Source organism: Prunus persica, chromosome G3 (genome assembly GCF_000346465.2).
Source record: "Prunus persica cultivar Lovell chromosome G3, Prunus_persica_NCBIv2, whole genome shotgun sequence".
NCBI classification, from domain to species: domain Eukaryota; kingdom Viridiplantae; phylum Streptophyta; class Magnoliopsida; order Rosales; family Rosaceae; genus Prunus; species Prunus persica.
This window is the reverse complement of record NC_034011.1, coordinates 20,032,795-20,057,132: the sequence shown is the minus strand read 5'-3', so window position 1 is coordinate 20,057,132 and position 24,338 is coordinate 20,032,795. Positions and strand designations below refer to the sequence as shown.

Below are 24,338 nucleotides of genomic sequence, written 5' to 3'. Positions count from 1 at the left end.
TAACATATAGACAGAAGGTTAATTATAGAAATGGTCTCTCAAAAAGACCATACAGAATTCACTATTAAAATTCAAGGACCACAATGTAAAGTGGTATAATTTAATCACCATTTCTATAATTAACCCTGTAAAAACACTAACACATTCGTGTTGAATTAGGAGGAGGGGTTGTTCATAAATTCATATTCATTCAGGCCGATAATTCAAGTAACTACGCGCCACGCCTGTGGCTCTGAAGCAGATATTAACCCAAAATGATAAACCAAAATTACCCAAAAATAGAAGATCAAAGCCCTAAGCTTTCCCAAATTCGAAAGCTTTCGCCCACTCGCGGAAATCAGCCACCGTTCTTCTCTGATTCTGCTGCCTTCACTTGAGGTTTCTCTCTCTCTCTCTCTCAATTCCTATTTTACTTCTTTCTTGTGTTTTTCTAAACTTATTCAAACTTGTTGGTTTGGTTGGGAAAATTTGTTTTGTTTTCTGTTTGGTTGCTGAGGAATCTCCGCAAAATGGGAAAATTGAGTTAATAATTGTGATCATATGCTGTTTTGTTAGACCCAAATATGTGTTAAAGCATAAACGTGTCTAGACTTTAGTCTTTTCTGTTCATTTCATCAGCTTTCTCAGTTGCCAAGCAGAGGGTGAAAATGGCCATAACTTTTTAAAAAAAAAATTTCTATCGGGCATTGATTAATCACAATTTGACGGAACAGTTATTACTGTTAATAGATAAAATGGACCTGAAATAGTCAAGCATAGTAAAATCAAACTGCTGTGGAATTGTTGTTACTGTTACTCTAGCCGCACGTTTGTTCATTCTTGATATTTGATCAGAAGCTCCAGTAAATAAACTTGAGTGAAGCAATGAGACTTTTTCTCTAATCATCAAGTGGTTTCCGAAGATTCACAACTATTGCATTAATGCTTTACTTACGGGCTTAGTGTGCTAGATTATGTGAGGTTAGCTGTTTATAATTTGGCACTATTTTATTTGCTTGCTAAGTTCCTATTTGATTTATAAATACTAGTTTTAGATTATATCTTAATTTCGTATGAAATATATTGGCAATTGTTGCTTGAAGTTTGAACCGGGCAAACTATGTTTGTGTGTATGTGTACTTGGCAAGAGAGGTGCACTTTGGGTACCAACAGTGACAGAGTTGGTGTCTTTTGCATTCGGTACAGTTTGCTTGATGCAATCATGCGTGTTCTACATCACCATAAGAGAGTGCCAAGTAGAATGACAGAGACTTCTTGAGTGTCCACGTGATCCAATAACTTGTTTTTATTTGGTTTGCTGGCCAAGTTGGTTAGTATCTTGCTAATAACAGAGATGATCGCCGAGTATTTTTTAACACCCTGAAAAGGACTTGTTTTTCTGATCACCGTATCATTGTTTCTTATTATACCTTTTATCTTTTAGGTATTACTATGAAGGTCTGTTTGGAAGATCAGAGTCTCTTCTCAGAAACAGATAACAAACTACTTTTAACTAAACATCATGGATAGAAATCAAAATTTGGGTGAAACAGTGGTGGATGGTCCAGAAAATATGAATGGTGGTAGAGTGAGTGAAAATATGAATATGGTTGCTGTTGTGGAAGAAGTGCAGAATAGAGGTGGCGTAGTCATTAGCTCTCCTAAAAGGGACATTCAAGTGTTTGAGGGAGACACAGATTTTGAACCTTGTAATGGCATTGAATTTGAATCACATGAGGCAGCATACTCATTTTATCAAGAATATGCCAAGTCTATGGGATTCACCACGTCAATAAAAAACAGTCGGCGTTCAAAGAAATCGAAAGAGTTTATTGATGCCAAGTTTGCATGTTCCAGATATGGAGTCACACCAGAGTCAGATAGTGGGACAAGTCGTCGACCAACTGTGAAAAAGACAGACTGCAAAGCCAGCATGCATGTGAAGAGGAGGGCAGATGGAAAGTGGATTATTCATGAATTCATAAAGGAGCATAATCATGAGCTTTTACCTGCTCTAGCATATCATTTTCGGATTCATAGAAATGTAAAGTTAGCTGAAAAGAATAATATTGACATTTTGCATGCAGTTAGTGAACGAACTAGAAAGATGTACGTTGAAATGTCTAGACAATCTGGCGGGTATCAAAATACTGGGTTTACTACGACTGATTCAAACTATCAGTTTGATAAATGCCGGGACTTGGGTCTAGATGAGGGAGATGCTCAAGTAATGCTTGAATACTTTAAGCGAATCCGGAAGGAGAATCCCAATTTCTTCTATGCAATAGATTTGAATGAAGAGCAGCGTGTGAGAAATTTGTTTTGGGTTGATGCAAAAAGTCGGAGTGATTATAGGAGTTTTAATGATGTTGTCTCTTTTGATACTTCTTATATCAAAACAAATGATAAGTTGCCATTTGCTCCTTTTGTTGGGGTGAACCACCACTTTCAGTCAATGTTGCTTGGTTGTGCGTTGGTTGCTGATGATACTAAATCAACATTTGTATGGTTGTTGAAGACGTGGCTTAGAGCAATGGGTGGACAATGTCCTAAATTGGTTATCACTGATCAAGACCAAACCTTGAAGGCAGCGATTGATGAAGTCTTTCCACATGCACGCCACTGCTTTACACTTTGGAATATATTGGAAAAGATCCCTGAAACTCTTGCTCATGTAATCAAACGGCATGAAAATTTCTTGCCAAAGTTTAACAAGTGCATCTTTAATTCCTGGACAGACGAACAGTTTGACTTGAGATGGTGGAAGATGGTTACTAGATTTGAACTTCAAGATGACGAATGGATCCGGTTGCTGTATGAAGATCGTAAAAGATGGGTGCCTACTTATATGGGAGATACTTTTTTCGCTGGAATGTGTACAACTCAGCGTTCTGAAAGTATGAACTCTTTCTTCGATAAATACATACACAAGAAAATTACTCTGAGAGAGTTTGTGAAACAATATGGGACAATTCTACAAAACAGGTATGAAGAGGAAGCAATTGCAGATTTTGATACATGGCACAAGCAGCCTGCATTAAAATCTCCTTCTCCTTGGGAAAAACAAATGTCAACAGTTTACACTCATGCAGTATTCAAAAAGTTCCAAGTTGAGGTTTTGGGAGTAGTTGGCTGCCAGCCAAAGAAAGAACATGAAGATGGACCAACTACTACATTCAGAGTTCAAGACTGTGAAAAGGATGAATATTTCATGGTGACCTGGAATGAAACAAAGTCAGAGGTTTCTTGCTCCTGTCGTTTGTTCGAGTACAAAGGTTTTCTTTGTAGACATTCACTGATTGTTCTCCAAATTTGTGGCCTCTCAAGCATCCCATTTCATTATATTTTGAAGAGATGGACAAAAGATGCAAAAAGCAGGCAATCAATGGTTGAAGAAACAGAGCGAGTACAGACTAGGGTGCAACGCTACAATGATTTATGCAAACGAGCCATTGAATTGAGTGAAGAAGGATCAATATCTGAGGAAACTTATAATATTGCTTTCCGCACACTTGTTGAAGCTTTAAAGAATTGTGTGAACGTGAATAACTCTAATAATACTGTTGTAGACTTTAGCGGCACTGTACATAGTATTCGTGAAGCAGAAGAAGAGAATCAAGGAAGCCTTGCATCAAAAACAAGTAGGAAGAAAATTACAAATAGGAAAAGAAAGGTATGTTCTGAACTTGATGTTTGACTTCGCTTGAGTCAAATGTAATAAGAAAGTTCATGGAAGTATGTTTCTATTTTGCAGGTGCAAGCAGAGCAAGATGTTATACTTGTGGAAGCACAAGACAGCTTGCAGCAAATGGTTTGTCCTTTATTCATTTGATTTAAGATCTAATTTCGGTGTTCTGTGTTAAAAGTCCACTGGATCAGGAAATTATTGATTTTGCAGATATTCCTTGAATGCAATCCACCATTTACTAACAACATCCCTACTTTTGTCTCTTTAACTACTGAATATCATGGGCATTCGAGTTCTTTACATAGTTCAGACTAAGCTTGTGAATTTTTTTTTTCCCTACAGTGATCTTAATGATAACGCTCTCTTTAATTTGGGCATTTATGCTTGTAGGATAACTTAAGCTCAGATGGTATACCCCTTCCTGGATATTATGGTGCCCAACAGAATGTGCATGGACTGGTATTGCATATTATTTTCTTGTATAATTTATTTTCAATTTTTACATGGCATTTTTCTTGTACCATTTATGACGTTTTGTAACTGGTCTTTGCAGGTACAGTTGAACTTAATGGAGCCACCCCATGACAGTTACTATGTTAACCAGCAGAGTATGCAAGGGCTGGTAAGTCAAAATAATGTTGTGACCGTTATATCTAAGGATTCCCTTTAGAACCATACAGACACGATATTATATTTCAATTGAATTGGTTTTATCTTGCTTATAGGGACAACTGAATTCAATAGCACCCAATCATGATGGTTTTTTTGGGACTCAACAAAGTATTCATGGGCTGGTATAGTATTTTCATATTAATGCGATTCACTTTTTAGAGAAAATTTTCCAGGTATTGTATATTCAGAGGATAAATTTCTCAAATTTTTCTCTAATCATGTAGGGACAATTGGACTTTAGACCATCAACTAGCTTCAGTTACAGCTTGCAGGTTTGTTTGCAATATAGCATGTATGCGTGTATCTTGAAGAAACTCCAATGATTTTATATGTGGTTTTTTACTAACTATATTGGGTTTTGTGACCCCAATTGCAGGATGACCCTCATTTGAGATCTTCACAGTTGCATGGCGATGCTTCAAGACATTCATGAGGAAGAAACGCCTGCCATCTTGGAGTTGGTTGACGTTGTACTTAGAACTTGTTTGTAATCATAAACTAAACCAGGTAGTGGCTCGAGATCTCTCTTTTGACGTCTTCTCTCTTTCCAGTTCTGAGGTGCGCTGTTTAAGCCAAACGTTAACTTCCATAGAGAAGGTAAATCCTCCATGTGTATTCGTATATGAAGGGGATGACCTTGCCAATTCGTTAACCTTAGCGTAACACTGTATCACAATGGGCAAGCAGTGCAATCTCATGTCAAGTGTATTTTAGATTCATTTAGTGGACTCGAATGTACCAACCAATCAATGCCTAGTTAGTGCAAATATTGTGATTAATGCGCTGAAGATGAGAATTTCATACTGTTTGCTGAGGCGTGCACATTTTCTAGCCTTCTGTAGTTACTTCTTCGTAAAAAAGCTCGTGGCGTTGTTATGGTTGAAATTGGGATACCAACTTCATTTATCTGAGTTAGTTTTCATGTAAAGGTGGACAGCTTATTGCAATTTTCCTTCGAGGCAAAGGGATTATGGATGCCTGGAGAGTTTAAAATTATGTTTATTCTTTTATCTGGTGTCGTTGTTTTGTTCTCAGACTATATAACGTTGAAAACTAAAATCAGTGGAATTGTTTGTCGGGTTTTTGGGTTTTTAGGTTCAATGGTCTCGAACTTTGACCCAATTCATATTTTAGTCCTTCAATTTCTAAAATTATTTCCATGGTCTTTTAACTTGAGTTTCGTTAGAACAAATAGCCGTTAGTTTTGTTAACTTTTTCAATTAAATGTAGGGGTAAAATGTTTTTTTTAAATATTTTTTTTAAAAAAAATTTCAGCTCATGAATATGCTAACAAAGTCATGAACAACTTCCACCTAACATCGAGCCAATTAACCCACCACCCCGGTAATAACTGATGATGCTCCCACAACCCACACCCCCACCCAAATCATACTCACCCACCTTGTGATGGTGAGAATAGGAAGAAGGTTTTTTTAGTTTTTTAGTTTTATTTTGGGTGAAATGAATATTTAGATGGTGGAAATTAAAAATAATATTATTAAAAAAAACCATTTTGGCCCTGCATTTAACATAAAATATAACAAAATTGACGGTAGAACCATTTGTCCTAACGAAAGTGAAGTTGAAGGACCACGGAAACGATTTTGAAAATTAAGATAGCAAATGAGAATCAGGTCAAAATTTAGTGACCATTAGACCTAAAAACCCCTGTTTGTCCAATTCCTTGTGGCTGTGGGTGGCCATGGCCTGCAAGTGCAATGAATCAATTTTTTATTATTATTTTTTAAAATAATAGTCTACACTACAAAGGTGATAGGTTTCTCACACATATTATCAAGGTGTCACCGTGTCATGGAAGGTCGAATTTGAGACCATTGATTTGCAAGTTAAGGTCATTTTTCATTAAACTAAACCCGATTGATAGTTCAACAAATCAGTTGTGGGTTGTAAAACCATGGCGTGGCATTGAACATTATCATATCAGACTACAGGTTAGGGTTAATGGGGCTCCCTCGAGTGGGATCATGGTTGGATTATGAGTTTTTCAATAAGAAAGAAGACAAAAATGAATATCCTCAATGCAAGCAACCTTCTCTCTAACCTTCTTTTTTAGACCTTCTCCCTTTTCTTCATGACATGTGTCACTTCTCTCTCACTTAAAAATTAAAATAATATTTTTAATAACTAAAAAAATATTAAGTGTATTTCCATATTTGCATTATTTTATTGTTTGTTTAAAATATAAAATAAACAAATTCTTCAATTATTTTTATTTTTATTTATTGTTTGTTTTGATAATTAAAAATATTATTTTAAGTGAGAAAGAAATGACACATGTTATAAAATAAAAATAAAAAAAGTTAGAAAGAAGTTACTAGCATTTCCGAATGAATATTGTGATGTGCATTGTCAAATAATTACATTATCACGGATAACAGGAATTGAGAAGTTTTCTTCTTCTTTTTGTCTTTTTTCCTTTTTTGTGAAATACCAAACCGACCCAAAACAAATACCCGCGAACTTGAACCCGACCGATTATGATTCGGTCTCGGACTTGAATCTCTCTCTGTCCGTGGTGTGTGACTTGCGCAGGTGCAACCACTGCACTCTGATGATTCCCTCTTTGTTTCATTGACCTTGATTTCTCGCCACTGTATTTGGACTGACTGTCTGTTTGGTTTCTGGAAAGTTGAAGAAAAACTGAAGGAAAACTCAAAGTCTTACTATTTCTCATAACTGAGTGGAGATGCTCAGCTCCCTAAAAAAGGGGTAATTACCAATTTCCTTTCTTTTTTTATTCTTCTGTTTTCAGTCTATTTATTTTAAGATTTTGAATCCCGATTGCAAAATAGGTAGCAAAGAACATTTACTTTGAATTTTATTGTTTTTTATAATTGTCATAATTATTTATTCATTTTAAGCTTTTAGAGTGTTAATAAGCTTAAAATTTCTTATCTTTTAAGTTTTAATATTCTGGAGGGTATAGTATGTGAGAAATATGATACTTGCACAGTGTTAAACGACTCTATAAAATTATGCTCATGCTCAATTGTTTGGTATAGCAATAATTAATGCCTGGCTTTTGTATTCGTTTTTGTGTTTCAGGTAATTAAATTAAATGAGCTTTTGTATTGCATAAGCTTTGTTTTCTTCTATGGAGATAGATCTTGAACTGCCTTCATGTGAGCGGGACAAGTTAGTAACTGGTTCAGATAAAGATGTTAATGTTGTAGATGTCACAGATGAGAAAAATGTTGAGGAGCATGTTAATTCACCAACAACGAGTGAACATGTTAAAGAAGCGGATGGATTGGATGCAAACCAAAGTGCTTGTAGTTTGCAGGCTCAAGATGATGCGAAAAATATGGGGTTGAATGCTGTTGATGAGGGGAAGAGAGTAATTCAGGAACCCCAAAATGGTTTGGAATTTGAGTCTAAGGAAGAAGCTTATTCTTACTACAGAGAATATGCTCGGTCTGTGGGATTTGGCATCACAATTAAAGCCAGTCGGCGCTCCAAAAAATCTGGAAAGTTCATTGATATAAAAATTGCATGTTCTAGATTCGGAAGCAAGCGCGAGTCTGGAACAACTGTCAATCCAAGACTATGTATAACAAAGACAGACTGCAAAGCTAGCTTGCATATAAAGAGGAAAGATGATGGGAAATGGGTTGTACATAGTTTCATAAAGGAGCACAACCATGAAATGTGCCCAGATGATTTTATTTATGCTATCAGCGGAAGAAACAAGAAACCTGCTACTGTTGTCTGCCAAAAGAAAGGTCTACAGTCAGCTTTAGGTCAGGAAGATGTGAGAGTAATGTTCGAACATTTTATGTGTATGCAGGACGAGGATCCCAACTTCTTCTATGCAGTAGATTTTGACCATGAAAAACGACTGAGAAGTGTATTTTGGATTGATGCAAAATGCAGGCATGATTATAGTAGTTTTTGTGATGCAGTCTTCTTTGACACTTACTATGTTAGAAACAATTATAGAATTCCTTTTGTTCCTATTGTTGGAGTCAACCATCACTTCCAGTACATTTTGCTTGGATGTGCATTGATGGGAGAAGAGACCATCCCAGCTTTTGTTTGGTTAATGCAGACATGGCTTAAAGTAGTGGGTGGCCAAGCTCCAAGACTGATTATCACTGATCAAGACAAATACTTGAAAGAAGCTGTAGCAGATGTATTTACTGATGCATACCATTGTTTTTGTTTATGGCATGTATTGACCAGGATTCCTGAAAATGTGGGTTTTTTCATAAAGGAGAATGAAATATTCATGGAAAAATTCAACAAATGCATTTACCGGTCCTGGACAGTTGAACAATTTGAAAAGAAATGGTGGAAATTGGTTGATAGATTTGAACTAAGAGAAAATGCGTGGGTTCACTCATTGTTTGAAGATCGTAAAAAGTGGGTTCCAACTTATATGCAGGATTCATTTATGGCTGGAATGTCTACAAAGGAGCGATCTGGAAGTATAACTTCATTCTTTGATAGGTACATTTCTCAAGAAGCTACAGTTAACGATTTTATTGAGCAGTACAAAGGATTTCAGAAAGATATGTATGACATGGAAGTTAATGCTGTTCTTGAAACACAGGATAAACAACCTGGATTAAGATCTCTCTCACCTTTTGAAAAACAAATGGCAACTATCTATACAGGTTCTGTATTTAAAAAATTTAAGGTCGAGGTTTTGGGACTAGCTTCTTGTCAATTGCAGAAAGACGGTGAAAATGAAGCAACTGCAATTTTCCAGGTTGATGATTTGGAAGAACGCCAAAATTTTACTGTCTCTTGGAATGAAGCAGAATTAAAAGTATGTTGTTCATGTCATTCATTTGAATACAACGGTTTTCTCTGCAGACATGCAATTCTGGTCCTCCAAGTGTCTGGTGTTTCCGGCATCCCATCCCATTATATTTTGAAGCGTTGGACGAAGGATGCAAAAGTTAGGTGTACTGTTAGTGATGGACCGAAGAGGCTTAACTACAGAGTGCAACGTTTCAACGATCTGTGTAAATTAGCTGTTAAATTGGGTGAAGAGGGGTCTTTATCTCCAGAAGCTTACCACATTGCATTTCAGGCATTAGAGGCAGCATTGAAACATTGTGTGGATGCCAATAATTCTGTAAGAACTGTTTCCGAAGCGAACATGTCAGCTAATCATGGTTTTAATGATGTGGAAGAAGTCAATCCCAGCAGCAATATGGCAAAGTCTTCTAAGAAAAAGAAAACATACAAAAAAAGAAAGGTTGGTTAAGGCTTGATCTTTGGCTTGTATAATTTTCTGGGTCATCCTAATTGATATGTGCCCTGAGGTATATTTTATGTATACTGTAGGCGCAGACTGAACAAGATAGCGGAACTATCAGGTTGCAAGACAGCTGCCAGCAGATGGTTTGTCTCACGATCACTTTTGTTCTGAATTTCTCACTCACGGAGAATTTGTTTGTTTTGGACTGTAATATATTATAGTACACTTCATTATGGATTTAAATGTAGGAACAGATGAAATCCAGAGCACATAACCGTGATAATTGTTACGTTCCTCAGCAAGAATTGGAAGGGGTAATATGAAACACCCAAGTTATTCCGAGATATTTGCAATAAGAGCTTGTCCATATGCATACACCCTGCAGTATTACAATTTGTTATTATGAATTTTTTTTTAAATGGGATGTTATATGTTTTTGCAGGAACACGGTTCAAGATCTCGTGGTCTTGATAGCTATTACGGTGCTCAACAGAGTATGCAAGGAATGGTATGACATTTTCTTCCTGACTACAGCTCTTAGAGTTCTAATTGAGAAATTTATATCAAGGATTGTTTATTACTTGTATATCAGGGACAGCTGAACTCAATTGCTCCTATCAGTGATGGTTATTATTGCAATCAGCAGGCCACACAGGTACAATCCATGCCTTTGTTCTGACCCTGATGATTTTTCATAAAAAAAACAGAAGGCGAACATTTTCTTTTGATTTTCTACAGGGACAGTTGCATTCATTACCAACACGTGTTGGTCACTATGGGACCCAACAGAGTATGCGAGGAATGGTACGGGTTGTTTGGAACTTGGCATTCTATGAAGCAGTATGGTTCATCACATAGAATTACTAAATAAGCAGTATTTTTCTTTTGGGCCTCTTTCTTTAATTGCAGGGTCAACTTAGTTTCAGATCACCAACTGTGCAGAGCTGTTTTGACATTCAGGGCAATCTGCAAGATATGGTGGGCGTTTAAGTAGTCCCATTGGACCCTGGTTTTCTATTTGGCATTGGATTTTCATCTCATGAGCTTTATGGCTCTTTGGCTGCAGGAACAGTCTGCAGGCTCCTCGCACTTTCACGGCAATGCATCAAAGCGCCTGCACGGTAAGCACCAAACGCAATAGCCGAGAGACCATAGCCATCCATTGAGATGAAGACCAGTGACCAGTTGTAAATTAAGCCTCGCGTTTGTAAACGGAGATTTAAAAAGATTGTTTTATAAGTTTTTTTTTTTTTTTTGGGTTGTTGTTGCTGATATAGATGTTTCTTTGTTTTTGTTTTTGTTTTTTTAAATTGAACAATTGTACATAAAGATTTTCGATAGATATAAATAGAATTTATGTCACACCGTAAATCCACTACGTTTATCTTTTCTTTTGAACCTGCATGCCAACTTTTAGATATATATTAGGGTTAGAATATAATAAATATATGCCAACTTAATATCTGTAAACTATTGTATGGATAACTGTGATATATTTCGGTTCAACAGCTCTTAGCATACAAAGACATCAGAAATGTGATATCATCGACTAGACCGACTTCTGGACTTTGCACGAGAAGGAAGTCATTTGCTTGTCTCGTGCAAATTTTGTTTGAAAACTGAAAAAAGGATCGTGTATTTGCTTTCCTTCTGCTCTCACATAGTGACATGAAATTATGTTCAAGTTCAATGAAATTATAAAACTATCCCTGCAAAAGTCCGACGCAGTTTACGTTTATTACTATTGCGGATTTATTGGACAATGCAACTCTCTTCCGTTTTCATTGCTAACAATTATTCTGTAAAAAGAAAATAATTCTGTTAAATTCAAAGCCTGTAGCTGGTAAGTGATAGCAAGAAGAATACACTGGACAATTATCATCAGTACCCCTATCAGTGTCCCATCTGTATATCGTATTCGGTAAGTCACTGTACATCGGACCTCTTCCTTAATTTGCACCACAATCCATTCTTTGTATGGATTGTTGCCCCTGTAACTTGTTCCACAGATTCTGGAGACCCTTTTAGCTCTACAGTAAACTTCTGCAACAGCATAGCCAATGCTACAGTTGACTCCATGAGAGCAAATTGGTCTCCTACGCATTTTCTTGGCCCTCCGCCAAAAGGCAAGAAGGCAAAATCTGCTGTAATCTGATAATTGCAATCATAAAGTCATTACTTGATAGATGTCATCAATGTGCAAACATGAATGAATGATTTGAAAGGGGAAGTCACTAGTAATAACCTCGCTCGGGTACAATGCACCGGGAATTCGAGAAGGGTCGAAACCAGCCCATCCTTCAACCTCACTCTTCTTTGGCACTAAAAACCTCTCTGGTTCAAATTCATTAGGATTGTCCCAAAAATATGGAGATCTATGGAGATTGTATACCTGAGTGGAAAGTTACTGGAATATAAAACTATAGATTGAAAGTGAAAGTGCTAGGCAAGCTTAGAGCATAGAATCAAGCTTATGGAAGTACCACATTGATAGATAGAGCTGAGACCTGGCTTAGAATTACCTTAACCAAGGAGCAGTTGCAATTTATACAAATTTTAAAGAAATTCATAAATAAAGGAGGATCTTAAATGCTTCTACTCACAGAAAGGAAGATATCAGTCCCTGCAGGAATCACATAACCATCTTTTTCACCGTTGTACCCTCCTGCACAATGGATATAAAGCCCCTTTCTTATCCTAGATATGACCAGAAATAAATATTTGTTGTATGATTTGTAAAGAAAATAAATCCATAAAGCACAATGTTGTAAAACTTCAAGTTCCATCTGAAGGTATAAGACCATTTTAATAATAATACCTGGTAGTGTATCTGACTTGAGAGAACGTCTAACAAGCAAGGGGGGCTGGGGAAATAAACGAAGAGACTCTACTACAATAAGTCTTACGTACCTGAAAGAAAAAAAGAAAGAAAAAAAACCACATGAATAACATCATTATGCTTTGAGATTCCAATAAGGGTGAAAAAGAGGCAAGTTGATGTAATCATTGTGCCCCAGCTTGGCATTCGTTGGTGGTTTCTTAGTTCACTTAAGCTCAAAATGAGATTGGAAAGCCTTTTCAAACCTGTTTAAACCTGTTAGAGGCTTAGAGTTCATTCAGATAAAGAAGACAAAGCTCCTAATCTCCTGAGCCACCAGGAAATGCATCGAAAGATGATTCACAGACTGGCCCCTCCCATTTGTATCAATGTTCAAAATTCAGTTCATTCTCCTTTCCCCTCTAACCCAACTTTGACCTAAAATCCAGCTACATAACTAAATATTGATGAGTTTCATTGCTTCAATGATAAATGCAGTGCATATACAAGTGAATGGAACAAATTCAGTAAATGTCTTAGGGACGTACTCCAGTTTTTTAATTGATTCAAGATTTGGTCCGTCCTGTCCAAGTACTGAATCAATCTCTGCTTGTGCTTTCTTCATCTTGGATGGGTTCTGCAACCAAGCAAGTGAATTTCATCTATGTCGTCACATATGTGAGGATGAAAGAGCTCATTGGTGCAAAGAAGTCATTGACAAACATTAAGCATAACTTCATTCTGCAGAATTTAAGTTAGAAATGAAGAATCATACTTGTGCAAGGAAGAAAACAGCCCAAGTAAGGACAGCAGCTGTTGTTTCATGGCCAGCAATAAGCATTGTCATCAAGTCATCCCTAAGCTGTCAAAATCCACAGGTAATGTTATAAATGCCCAAAGTGGAACACCGTCTCAAAACGGGTCCAATCCATAATGGTGTACAACTGAGAATTCACCTCAAATGGGAGTGAGGGTCGAGGAGTGAAGAAATAAAGAAAAAGCATGGCATTGATGAAGTTCAAGGGGAAATAAAAGAAAACCCCTATTTGGATCAGTTGGAATAATGTGATCGAACAAGTACTGATACATCAGTTTATCCTATATATGTTCATTATTTTGGTCAGAAATCCTGTATCCAAAAGCATTAAAGTTTTGCAAGTATTTACCTGACGATCATCAACATCAGCTCCACGTATGTCAACTAAGAAACGCAGTAGGCTTGCATCCTGCAAACTTTATAGTTACAATGCCAGAATTTTAACCCTTCTGCAAAGGTCCTAACTGTATCACTTATCATTAGAGTTCAGAAGAATTGGATTATATTTTCAGTTGGAGGTTTTCCCACCTTCAGATTTAAGTAGTCCCTTTGTTGCAGTTTCTCAACATCCGTCTCCTGTCACAGAATGTGATCAAATAAAGTTCTAGGTACTGGAAAATTAGTTTTTTAACATCTGTTTCCAATAATACAATAAAACATCAATTTTTGCATGACTCTGTAGATATGATATTAAATATTCACCCACGTCCACTTAATTCAGCTTAAGTTTCATCTAACCTGTCTGGTGTCTTTTGCATTTCTGATAAGTCCATCAAGACAATCATTTATAACCTTCAAATCGCTATGGAACTTCCGTTGCCTGGGGACTATCCACCTTGCCAGGGGAAATTTCCAATATGGGATATAAAAGGTGGACCTATGTTCAGCTTCAAAAAGTGTGCCATAAACTGCCTGTGATGTATTTGCAAAAGAGCTGAATATGAACGCTTAGCATTAAGCATAATAACACGAATGCTAAATCAATTTATATATAATAATTAAAGGGGGAAAAGTGTGTGATATCATATACTCAAATAGAGTAACAGTTCACAATAATTAGTCAATTATTTAGAAGCTAGGCAAGAAAAAATCAATCATTTAAAAAGAAAAAAGAAGAAAAAAGTATATTAGTATTCTATTCAGTGATCTTACACTTTAGTTCACTCCAAAAGTTGGTAGAATAAGAAATTCTATAACATGTATAGACAACAGAATAAGAAAACCGAATGTTGGTTTGAAAAAAGACATCATGATGGAATGCGCTGAATGCCAGATACAACCATTTCAAAATCATTAGAATAAATGTTCCTTTTGCCAAACCTTGATTACAGGAGATTCTTTGGTAACAGAACCGAAGTCAAAGTTGAAGACACCAAGTCCAATAATATCAAGAGCCAAACTCGAAAACTCTGCTTCAAGATCCAACTCAATTGTCTTTTCATCATGCAATTTCTCTCTTTCTAGAAGCTTCTCAAATTTTAATATTGTTCTCTCCGAACAATGTCTAAATGTTTTGACCATTGCTTCCAAGTACAAGGAATGGAACCCGGGAGCAATAACTGCAAAATCAGCTTATGGCTGGTAAGTCTCTGTTAAATGGACCACTATAAGTTTCAAATTTCAAATACAAATACCTTACTCTTTGCCCTAACCTGCGGTGCAAACACTAAAATATTAATCATTTTTTTTCCCTGTAGAAACAAAAATTAATTGTTACTACTCACCTCTTCTTCTCTGCTTCCAAGTGCCAAGATCAGCTGGTATAAGTCCCTTGCCCATTATTGGTTCTAGAATATCAGCCAGAACTCCCTAAGTACAAGTGTGAAACCACAACCAATTTGGGCACAAAAGATTAGAATAAGTAAAAATGAGTGGAGTAAAACAGCTTAAAAATTATATATATATACACACATCTGTATATCTTATTCTTACTTAACTGATTGAGATGACTAAAAGGAGAAAATAATTCAAAATTAAATAAACCCAACTGAAAAAAGGTTAAACATGATAGCAAATGTTATGCGATAAACTAATATTGTTTTTCAATGGGTGGGGAGGGAGAGAGAGGAGAGGGAGAGAGGAGAGGGAGAGAGGAGAGGGCGAGAGGAAGGGGGGGGGGGGGTGCGGGGCCAGGATGGAGTTTAACACTGATTTCCAAAGGTTATCCATATAACCTGTCAGTTCAAACAAATGGTGTGAGCAAAGTAACTTTTGAGTAAAGATACCAAATCAAGGCTATGATTTGAAAACGGCAAGCAAATACTAATGAGTTTATTTATAAAGGAACATAATCTATTGACAATGAGTACATTATAGACATGAAGAATGAAGATAGAAACAACAAAACAAATTCTTGTTAAACAAGGGGAGTCCAGAAGCATATTATTAGGTAGTACCTTGTCATAACTAAATGCATTCTCTCGAAGAATATGCCTTGCAACAATAGGATCTGATACAACAACAAAAGCTTTTGGTCCAAACGCAAGTTTATACACGGAGCCATGCTGCCAAAACAAACAAAAGCTTGTAGAGAAAAGGAAAATAATTATGAACAGTAGTGCTCAGAAGGCCCAAATAACAAAGTCACAGTCCCCACAGCTGCAAGGGACTCCAGAAAACTGAGGTGTTTTTATCTGTATATGCCATCGAAATTTTAATCTCAAACAAGAAAATGAACAATTGATTGAACCTCTCTACCCAACCATCTGTCTCCATGTCTACCCTACTACAACCCACATCCAAGGGGGCTAAACCTAATCAACCAGCAGAGCAGCCGTCAAACATGAATTCATGACGGGAAAGTACACTTTAAATTGAAGGATCCAAAGACCAAAATTTGTGAAGGATGCATACCTCTAAGAACCAATCATATAATGCAAAGAAGAGAGGCCGAACAAACAAATCCGAGACTGCACCTTCAGCTATGGGCATAGACCCAAGGCTTCCCCCACTCAAAAAATTGGTAAGGAGGTTGCTTGCATTGTCCAGTAACTTTCTTCTTGTTTTTGGTTCATCAGTACTAGTTGATTGGCACCTAAATTCAGAAAATTCACATCATATTCCATAATTCTACAATAAACATAAGGCGTAAAAAGGAAAAGAAATAGGAAGTCCAATATATTCTGCTCAAGCTACATGGTACTCATTACTCACTCTTTTTATATTGTACAAAACATACTTCAAGGAGTTATCTTTTCCTATGGGAAACAAACAGAAATACAAGTTTCAATTTTTCTTGTCTTTTCTTTTTCTTCTATTGAATTCAGAGAAAACATACAGAGAAAGCATGCCAAACCGATTGCAGGAAGAAAAGGAAAACACAAATTATAAGCTAGGCATAAAAAAAGGGAGAATCGCTGGGTTCCCAGAAATTGTGGAATAGGAAGTAGAAACGCAAGTTAGAAACTCTCTCTCTCTCTCTCATGTAAAGAAACTAAAACATTTAAATTGTAATTGAAATATCAACTTCTCCAAGAAACCCAGAAGCTAGAAAATGTTTTAGATGCTTAAATGAGTATATGGCTATCATGTTATTACTGCAGAAAACACTATCAGCCTATCAGCAACAGTTGAAGAAAGAGAAATACCTGATAAGATGAGTGGTGGACTTGGAACTGAGAAGATGAGTGGTGGTTGAAGAGTGGAAATGACCGAATTCACTTCTCTGAAAGTTGACATTAATAAGAGCTGGGGGAGAGGGATGCAACAGAGAATAACCAGCCATGGCCATTAGTAGGCAATAAGCAGCAGACAGTTCTTGAGTTTTGAGCAGCGTGGGTTCAGCTGGGGATTATTTTAGTGATTGGGATATTTGCAACAGAGCCATACACAACACTAAAATGTAGTAAGAATGACATAAAAAAACATGGAAGAAAAAAGAATTTGTGGGTGGTTACTTTTTTGTCACACTCACTTGCCTGCCTGCCCCACTAAAAATCAGGAAAGCCAAGTTATCCAGAGGAGAGCCTGACCTAACAAAGTGCACAAATTCATCAATGAATTAGTAAATGGCTGTCTGCTTCTTGTTCACTTTCTTCATGCTTAGTTGAGTGAGTCTACTCCCGTTTGGTAAACAGTGCTCCTAAGATTCCTTTCTGCTGCATGTCGTTAGTGGCCCAGACATATTTTATATATGGGCCTAATCATAACTCATAAGCCCAAGACTTTTGGGCCTTTGGTTTCTAATTGCAAGTATCAATTCAACAAAAGAAATTCTAACTGCAATGCTCATGCGCGCATGGACTATTCTAAACTGTTTATGCGTTGTACTTGTCCGAGAAGGTGTCTAATTACAAACATCAATTCTTTAAAAGTAATGATAAAGGGACTATACACCCAAGAGCGAGCAACCTTATGAGCAATTGAGTGTGAATTACTGATCCTAGCACGTCACGTTTCGTGGCTCATTCAAGGATGGCTAGATGCACGAGATAGTTCATTCGTATATGCATGTTTTTTGTTGACTATTCCCAACCAATAAAGTTGTTGACAAATTTGAAAGCGGGGAAATCCAGATTCCCGGGTTGTGTGTAAGGATGGCCCACATTGACTATTTTTCACCGACTACAGAGTGCAGACAATGTAAACAGCTGAGAGTAGAGACAAACGTGGAGAAGAAGATCGGTTGGTAAAATTATTGAATTCTCTGAGGGATCAGAACCCATTTTCACACACACATTGGAGAAGCCATTCCCATGTTTCTGAGACTGAGATACTTTTAAGATCAGTCGGGAAGGGAGGCTGACGGAATTTAACAGACAGTAAAAGAAGAAACCAGTTAGTCAATGTTGCCGCAGATTGAGTTGTAGTCTAGCCTAGCCTTATGGAGACATTCTAAGAAAACTAAGTACTGGTCAGTGGTCAAAAAGGAACGTGTGCTAAATATATAGGGCGTCATCTGTTTGAATTTTGATATCACTGTCTTGTATTTATATTCTTAAATCTTAATCATATATCCCTGCCTAACACATGTTCTCTTCTTTGACTCTCCTTCTGCTGGTTGAGAGGTCAGACTTCAGTTTATCATTTTGTGAGGCAAATTGAAGACCAATTTGCATGTGAGTTCAAAGGAAAATAAAACAAAAAAAGAATCAACCCATCTTAGTTCACATATACAAAGTTCCATTAAAAAAAATATATATTTGTTTAGATATGTTACAAAATTTTCAAAATAAATGCACGAAGTTTTGTGTATCCTTAATTAAAGACATGTAATTGCGTGTGGATTAGGGCTTTGAAAGGCGAGGTATTTTATGTCTTGTAAGATGAGGCATCGACCTGAGACGTTAGGATTAAGACTCTTGATTGAACGTTAAATTTTCAAAGCTAATTTGATATCTTGTTATGAACAGCCACACCGGCATGGTTGCTTGATGAATGGTCATTGGTAAGGTGAAGCAAATTGACGTAACAATACCCTAAAGAAGATTCAAAGTAGAAAAGTCTACATCCATCAACACACAGAAGAAATGGAAAACGAATCAGCAATGACTTCGATTTGACTTCTTTTATTTATCTTTCTGGTTCATATGTTTTCTGGTTTAAAAATGCTTTGTTTCGGGAAATGAGACACAAGCCAATGCAGAGGCACATCTTGAAAGGTTTGGTCTTAATCTTCTGGAGAATTCAGAGTTGTAAATCCCTATAAAGTTGACAATGGAGGGCTAATTTAGGCTACGCCTGCATCAGCTGGGCTCCAGCCAGCACTGCAAGTATGTGTAAAAGAGAAATGCTTGGCCTACAAAGTATTTTCATCTTTGAAGAAAACCTCAATCACCTTTTTTTTATTATTAATTAGAATATTAGGCCCTATGTTGCTGGGTTCTTTTTCGGCCTATTGGCCTAAACCTTGTAGGTTTAGGTGCTTAGGGGTTGAATTACTGACAATATTCAGGCTGCAACTGGCCTCAATTCAAATGATGTTGCAAACCAAAAAGAGATTCCGAACTTTTCTTTTAAACTTTAAATAATACAAGAGAGATAGGGACAATTAAACTCTTATTTTTTTATTTATTACAATAACGTTATGGATGCTAATTTATTTATCAATTTTTAAGTATTAACGCATGTGGTACATGACATGGCAACCCATGTCATCTGCCATGTTATTTATTTTAATTACATAATTGGTTATAAAAAATAAATAAAAGAATTTCACACAGATAAAAAAAAAAAAAGAAGAAACCCAACGATTTTAGATTTAGGTATAAACCCTTCTTCCTCTCTGAAAATCCCTAGAAATTCAATCGTCCTTCTATTTAATATGAATCGTATTCTATTATTGTGATTAACTTACTGTAAAACCCTAATCAGAACTTGTAATTGTGATTAGCCATAAATAAATATAACATGCAACCAAAAAGAAACTAATAATTCATTTAATTGTGACCTATGCCTTTGTTCCTATGTGCTCAACAGCTTGACTTTTAAACCAAAGAAAGGACAAACGACTTCCAAGTGGCCCCCAGTTATCCCCTAAATGAGTCTTATCTTTTTATAATTTGGTAAAATTAACAAGGAAAAAAAATTGCTATTAATGGATCTGAAACTATCAGAGTACTTACTTTAAAAAGGGCGAAAAAATTTATTAAATATACTAGGTTTTTATTTATTTTATTTTATTTTATGTGGAGTCTGGGCCAGTTGTGCCAAAAACGACCGAACATCAAGTAAAACGACAAAACAAGGCTTGAAAGGAAGGCGCTCGGTTGTTTCTCTGTGGCCCAAAATCCAACGTCTCTTAAGTGCCACGAGTCACCTACCTCCACCACCACCACGGTCCGCCATCACCAATCACATGCTGAGGTGGCCACCTTCGACCATGACGTCATCACTATAAAGCTGACCTGGCGCTTGGCCTTTATGTTGCTTCCGGGAAACCATACAACAACACGCACACTTTTTATACAAAGACTTTACCTTCTAGAAACCCTTATTTTTATATTATTTTAAAGAGGGGTTAATTATTTTATTAGTCTCTAAACTTAGATTTGATTTATATTTAAGTACCTTAATTTTTAAAATAGTTATTGTGGTTCTTTAACTTTATTTTTGTTAGGACAAATAGTCATGCCGTCAATTTTGTTAACTTTTTATGTTAAATGTAGGGGCAAAATGATATTTTTATATTAAAATCAAAAAAATGAATAAAAAATCATATCTTTAAAATAACAATAAAAGAAAATCAAATAAAAAACCAACCTAAAAAAAATTTAAGTTTTGAGGGAGTAGAAATCGGGATAGAGGGGGAGAGAGAGAGAGTTCATTTTAATTTTTAAAATTTTTTATTCATATTTTTATTAATTTTGATACAAAAATACCATTTTGTCCTTGCATTTAACAGAAAAGTTAACAAAATTAACAGCATGACCATTTGTCCTAACGAAACTGAAGTTGAAGGATCACGGAAACCATTTTGGAAATTGAGGTACTCAAATGCAAATCGAGTCTAAGTTCATGGACTAATAAAACAATTAATCCTTCCAAGGAGTTACACCCCTTGAGGTTTTTTGGTGTTTTCACCAAATCCACTGAGATTTTAAAAATTATACAAACATTCTCTGAAGTTTTCATATAGGGGTGGGCGCGGTCCGGTTCGGTCCGGTTCTCACCTCAAACCGGAACCGAAACCGGTATTATTTAACCGGTTCGGTTTAGGCAAAAAAAATTTCGAAAACTGGCCAGTTCGGTTCTAACCGGTTCCGGTCCGGTTCTGACCGGTTCCGGTTTTGAACCGGATTATTAATTTATTATTTTTTTAATTTTAAAAAAAAAAATTTTTAATTTTTTAATATAAAAATTATAATAAATAACTTATTTTTTTAGCTTAAAAATGAACAAATAATCCAATTCATACATTTAGAAATTTTTTGAAGTTGAACTTGGAAAATTAGTGATTATAGAAGTTAAAAAATGGCATTAGATTTTAAAATTTTGTAAAAATATAAATATAAAATATATGACCGGTCCGGTGCAGAGAGATGTAAAACCAGAACCGGTTCGGTCCGATTCCGATCCGGTTTGTTGACTTTTTTGGTCAACCGATTTTTTTTCACCGGTTCGGTTCGGTGTTCCGGTTTTCCGGTCCCGATGCCCACCCCTAATTTCATACCTAAAATCTTCTGTAAATAACAAAATTAATTTCAATAAATATATGTGCAATCTAATCTCAAAGCTAAATTTGTCATTTCAAGAATTTTTTTTATATAAAATCATCAATTTTTGAACCAAAAATCAATCGAAAGGGGTTTTCTGAAAACAATTTAAGAATCAAGGGGGCGTTCGTGTAAGTTTTAAAATTTCAGGGGTTTTTGTAAAAACACTGAAAACCTCAAGGGGTGTTAGTATAAATTATTCCACCACAGCCCACCACCATCACCCCACGTGCTATGTCACGTGACCCCAGACTTATCTTCCTCAAATCAACGGTCAAGATCATCCCGAAAAGTCTTCCTTTGACCCCATTCAAGCCTCCATAAATAGCTTACCCCTACTATCTTATTCCTTCCCTCTAACCCAAAACAAAGAAAACCCAAAACCCTCTCTCTCTCTCTCTCTCTCTCTCCTCTCTCTCTCTCTCTCTCTCTCTCTTTCTCTCTGTGTCTGAAACACAAGAATCACATTGTTGTATGGCCATGAGTGGTACTGGAACCATGTCCAATAACCCTAATGAATGGCTCCAATTCTACAACCAAACCCTGTCTTCTTCTCAAGCTCAGGTGTCTCATGGCCACATTTCTTCAGGTATTAATACTTCAACTTTTTTTGGTCATGACCAAGTCTCTGAAGCTACTGTGGTCACTACAACTCCATCCGCTGTCGCCGCAACAAGTGCTGTTGGCTCGGCCAATCCGGGCTCCAGCACCAACAGTTTGAGCCCTGATCAAGGACGGGTTTCAAAACCCGCCAGAAAGAGATCTAGAGCCTCGAGACGGACCCCCACCACGCTGCTCAACACGGACACTACGAATTTCCGTGCCATGGTGCAGCAGTTCACCGGGGGCCCTAACACGGCGTCGTTTCCCTCCGGTGGGTCCAGTTTTAGTTTCGGGCTGGCCCCGCCTAGGCCACAGGGCTTTATGGTGTCTCCGGGGTATCATCCTCTACAGCCTCAGCAGCACCAGCAACATCATCATCATCAGTACCAGCAACAACAACAACGTCAGAACCAGCAATACTTGGTTGGTGCAGGAGTTGGGGATGGGTTTCTCCAGCGATTGAGCTCATCATCATCAAGAGGAGGACTCACAACAAACATGGGATTTGGGGGTCCGTCTGATCATCATGAGTTTTTGAGGGAGGGTATGTCGTCGTCCCAAGTGCCGTCTGCAGCTAGGCCCGGCGCTAACGCTGCCAATGAGAACAGGAGTGGCAGTTTCATGTTTTGAGAGGGACGTAAAGCAGAAAAGTTAGGTAGACTGACTTATCATAGGGACACAATTCTTGACCAATGTATATATACGGAAACAATATTTCTATATATATAATATAATGTATGCTTTTTCAACACATTCAGATACCAAATGTCTTCTTCTTTTTTATGTATACGTTGTGGTCCTTTTTCTCATTTTGTTTTTTAATTTCCTTTTAATTTTCTAATTTAGAGATGCTTTATACCAAATGCTCTATTTTGTCAAGTTATTATTAATAAACGAGTCCTCTCAAATGAGCGACAAAAACAAAATGTGATTGATTATTGTTTCGATTGTGGGATTCAGTTCATAGATAGTTCTAAGTATTTAGATCTCTTTTAAGTAACTGGTGTTAAGCAATTAGTTATTAGTTTGTTAATCTTTTCTGTGGAATATGTGTGTCCCAAGCTTTCGAATTGTTTACTAGAACAATATATAATATGAATCGTACTATGCATGAAGGTAGAATTCATCGTGATTTTGACTCAAATATTCTGTATTTGTTCACGAATACTTTAAAAAAGTCATAGTGCACTCCCTTTCATAAAAATACAAGAGATTGTTCATATAAATTGCTTTTGGAGGTGGGGATAGTAACGGGACTGGGATGGCCCCGCTCTTCATCTTTGGCCCCATCTCCAACTCCATCCTCATTTAAGAGGTTTCGAGGAATCCCGTCCCCATCTTCATCGAGTGACTATCCCCCAAACCTGTCCTCGAACCCCTGATTTTTTTGTATAACTCGATCTCTCACTTTGAACTTCCATGTGCAAGAACTTGAAACTGAACATAAGCCAAATCAAAATCAAAGTTAGGAACTTGCAATCTAATAGGCATAATTTTTATTCTTCAACAGAATGTTGTGATCTAATAAATAAATAAAAAACTAAACACTGGCACTGTTGGTTTATTCATTTATTCTAATTTTCTTTGAACTAAAATTCCCAGTTATATATACAAAGGTGGAATCTAAGCTTCTACCAACATCAATCATAAATCACTATTACTAACAGCAACTTTTGAGCTTTAAGTAAATTACCCAAGCTGGCAAGTTAATTTTTAACACTTCTCTTCTCGAAAGCAAAAATTTCAGCTCACTTAACAACGAAATTTTTCGCAAAACTTCACTCGGATTTGGATTTGGATGTGGATTTGAATGACTTGGGTTTGTAAGGTGCTAAGAAGATGCTAGGGTAACAAAATATTATATTATATATTTATTATTTAAAAATAAACACATAAGTATCAGGTCGGGTTCGGGGACGGGGATGTCAATACCATCCTCCCCCCATACCCGATGGGGATTTTTTAAATTCTGGGATTCCCATACTTGATCCTGATTTTACCCTGAAATCTCCCCTCATTAGGTCGGGGTCTTTGTCGGATCCCACCCATACAGGAATTTCTGACATCCCTACTTGGAGGAGTGCATAACTTTTTTGGAGTACTAATTAACAACCCCCTTTCTTTTTTGTTCATGTTTGTTTTGAATATCCTTTTAAATTTCTAAGTTAGAGATTTATTTAGTCTCTTGTTTCTTGATCTATAACTTTTATGTGTACATTTACATACAATCAATAAATGAGTCCTCTCAAATGAGCTTGTAACGATCTAGATCATGTAAATAAATACTGCTAGTCAACTAGATATTATAGTTTAGTAGGCAGAGGTACAAGTTTGAATTCTCTACAGCCACTTTTTTTGTATGGTTGTTATTAGTTTAG

At 36.6% G+C, this 24,338-nt stretch overlaps 4 protein-coding genes across 9 annotated transcripts; 3 read left to right on the top strand and 1 right to left on the bottom strand.

Annotated features, from left to right (window-relative positions):
- Positions 76-5,335, top strand: LOC18784429 (protein FAR-RED IMPAIRED RESPONSE 1). Of its 2 annotated transcripts, none has more exons than XM_007217092.2 (8): positions 76-378; positions 1,424-3,652; positions 3,734-3,790; positions 4,058-4,126; positions 4,221-4,289; positions 4,393-4,461; positions 4,564-4,611; positions 4,716-5,335. In XM_007217092.2, the coding sequence occupies exons 2-8, from the start codon at positions 1,502-1,504 to the stop codon at positions 4,770-4,772; spliced, it is 2,520 nt and encodes an 839-aa protein (XP_007217154.2). In that variant the 5' UTR covers positions 76-378; positions 1,424-1,501; the 3' UTR covers positions 4,773-5,335. The 2 variants fall into 2 exon arrangements, with proteins under 2 accessions (XP_007217154.2, XP_020415766.1); XM_020560177.1 differs by lacking the exon at positions 76-378 and adding an exon at positions 1,186-1,309.
- Positions 6,751-10,931, top strand: LOC18781749 (protein FAR1-RELATED SEQUENCE 2). 4 transcript variants are annotated; one of them, XM_020559476.1, is made up of 10 exons: positions 6,752-6,892; positions 6,990-7,069; positions 7,406-9,566; positions 9,656-9,712; positions 9,818-9,883; positions 10,012-10,077; positions 10,162-10,224; positions 10,308-10,373; positions 10,479-10,547; positions 10,636-10,931. In XM_020559476.1, the coding sequence occupies exons 3-10, from the start codon at positions 7,455-7,457 to the stop codon at positions 10,708-10,710; spliced, it is 2,574 nt and encodes an 857-aa protein (XP_020415065.1). In that variant the 5' UTR covers positions 6,752-6,892; positions 6,990-7,069; positions 7,406-7,454; the 3' UTR covers positions 10,711-10,931. The 4 variants fall into 4 exon arrangements, with proteins under 4 accessions (XP_020415067.1, XP_020415065.1, XP_020415066.1 ...); XM_020559478.1 differs by having other exon boundaries at positions 6,751-7,069; positions 10,642-10,931; XM_020559477.1 differs by having other exon boundaries at positions 6,752-7,069; positions 9,824-9,883.
- Positions 11,247-17,220, bottom strand: LOC18783497 (cytochrome P450 97B2, chloroplastic). Of its 2 annotated transcripts, XM_020559479.1 has the most exons (15): positions 16,792-17,220; positions 16,058-16,238; positions 15,601-15,708; positions 14,929-15,013; positions 14,525-14,763; positions 13,943-14,116; positions 13,733-13,780; positions 13,554-13,613; positions 13,163-13,249; positions 12,936-13,024; positions 12,388-12,479; positions 12,173-12,234; positions 11,815-11,961; positions 11,458-11,720; positions 11,247-11,368 (listed from the first exon to the last, which is right to left on the bottom strand). In XM_020559479.1, exons 1-14 carry the CDS (start codon positions 16,932-16,934, stop codon positions 11,496-11,498), a joined length of 1,740 nt encoding a protein of 579 aa, XP_020415068.1. In that variant the 5' UTR covers positions 16,935-17,220; the 3' UTR covers positions 11,247-11,368; positions 11,458-11,495. The 2 variants fall into 2 exon arrangements, with proteins under 2 accessions (XP_020415068.1, XP_007215027.2); XM_007214965.2 differs by having other exon boundaries at positions 11,247-11,720.
- On the top strand, positions 21,634-22,769 carry LOC18782182 (VQ motif-containing protein 22). The gene has a single exon (XM_007216791.2). The coding sequence runs from the start codon at positions 21,832-21,834 to the stop codon at positions 22,588-22,590; it is 759 nt and encodes a 252-aa protein (XP_007216853.2). The 5' UTR covers positions 21,634-21,831; the 3' UTR covers positions 22,591-22,769.

Excerpts from the sequence above, each read along its gene's own strand:
- LOC18784429 (XM_007217092.2), top strand. The coding sequence starts at position 1,502 with ATGGATAGAAATCAAAATTTGGGTGAAACAGTGGTGGATGGTCCAGAA. Across the intron at positions 3,653-3,733 it reads TTACAAATAGGAAAAGAAAG|GTGCAAGCAGAGCAAGATGT; the intron begins GTATGTTCTGAA and ends TCTATTTTGCAG. Across the intron at positions 4,462-4,563 it reads AACAAAGTATTCATGGGCTG|GGACAATTGGACTTTAGACC; the intron begins GTATAGTATTTT and ends CTAATCATGTAG.
- LOC18781749 (XM_020559476.1), top strand. The coding sequence starts at position 7,455 with ATGGAGATAGATCTTGAACTGCCTTCATGTGAGCGGGACAAGTTAGTA. Across the intron at positions 9,713-9,817 it reads AAGACAGCTGCCAGCAGATG|GAACAGATGAAATCCAGAGC; the intron begins GTTTGTCTCACG and ends ATTTAAATGTAG. Across the intron at positions 9,884-10,011 it reads CTCAGCAAGAATTGGAAGGG|GAACACGGTTCAAGATCTCG; the intron begins GTAATATGAAAC and ends ATGTTTTTGCAG.
- LOC18783497 (XM_007214965.2), bottom strand. The coding sequence starts at position 16,934 with ATGGCCATGGCTGGTTATTCTCTGTTGCATCCCTCTCCCCCAGCTCTT. Across the intron at positions 12,480-12,935 it reads GAATCAATTAAAAAACTGGA|GTACGTAAGACTTATTGTAG; the intron begins GTACGTCCCTAA and ends TTTTTCTTTCAG. Across the intron at positions 11,721-11,814 it reads GTGCATTGTACCCGAGCGAG|ATTACAGCAGATTTTGCCTT; the intron begins GTTATTACTAGT and ends TGCAATTATCAG.
- LOC18782182 (XM_007216791.2), top strand. The coding sequence starts at position 21,832 with ATGGCCATGAGTGGTACTGGAACCATGTCCAATAACCCTAATGAATGG.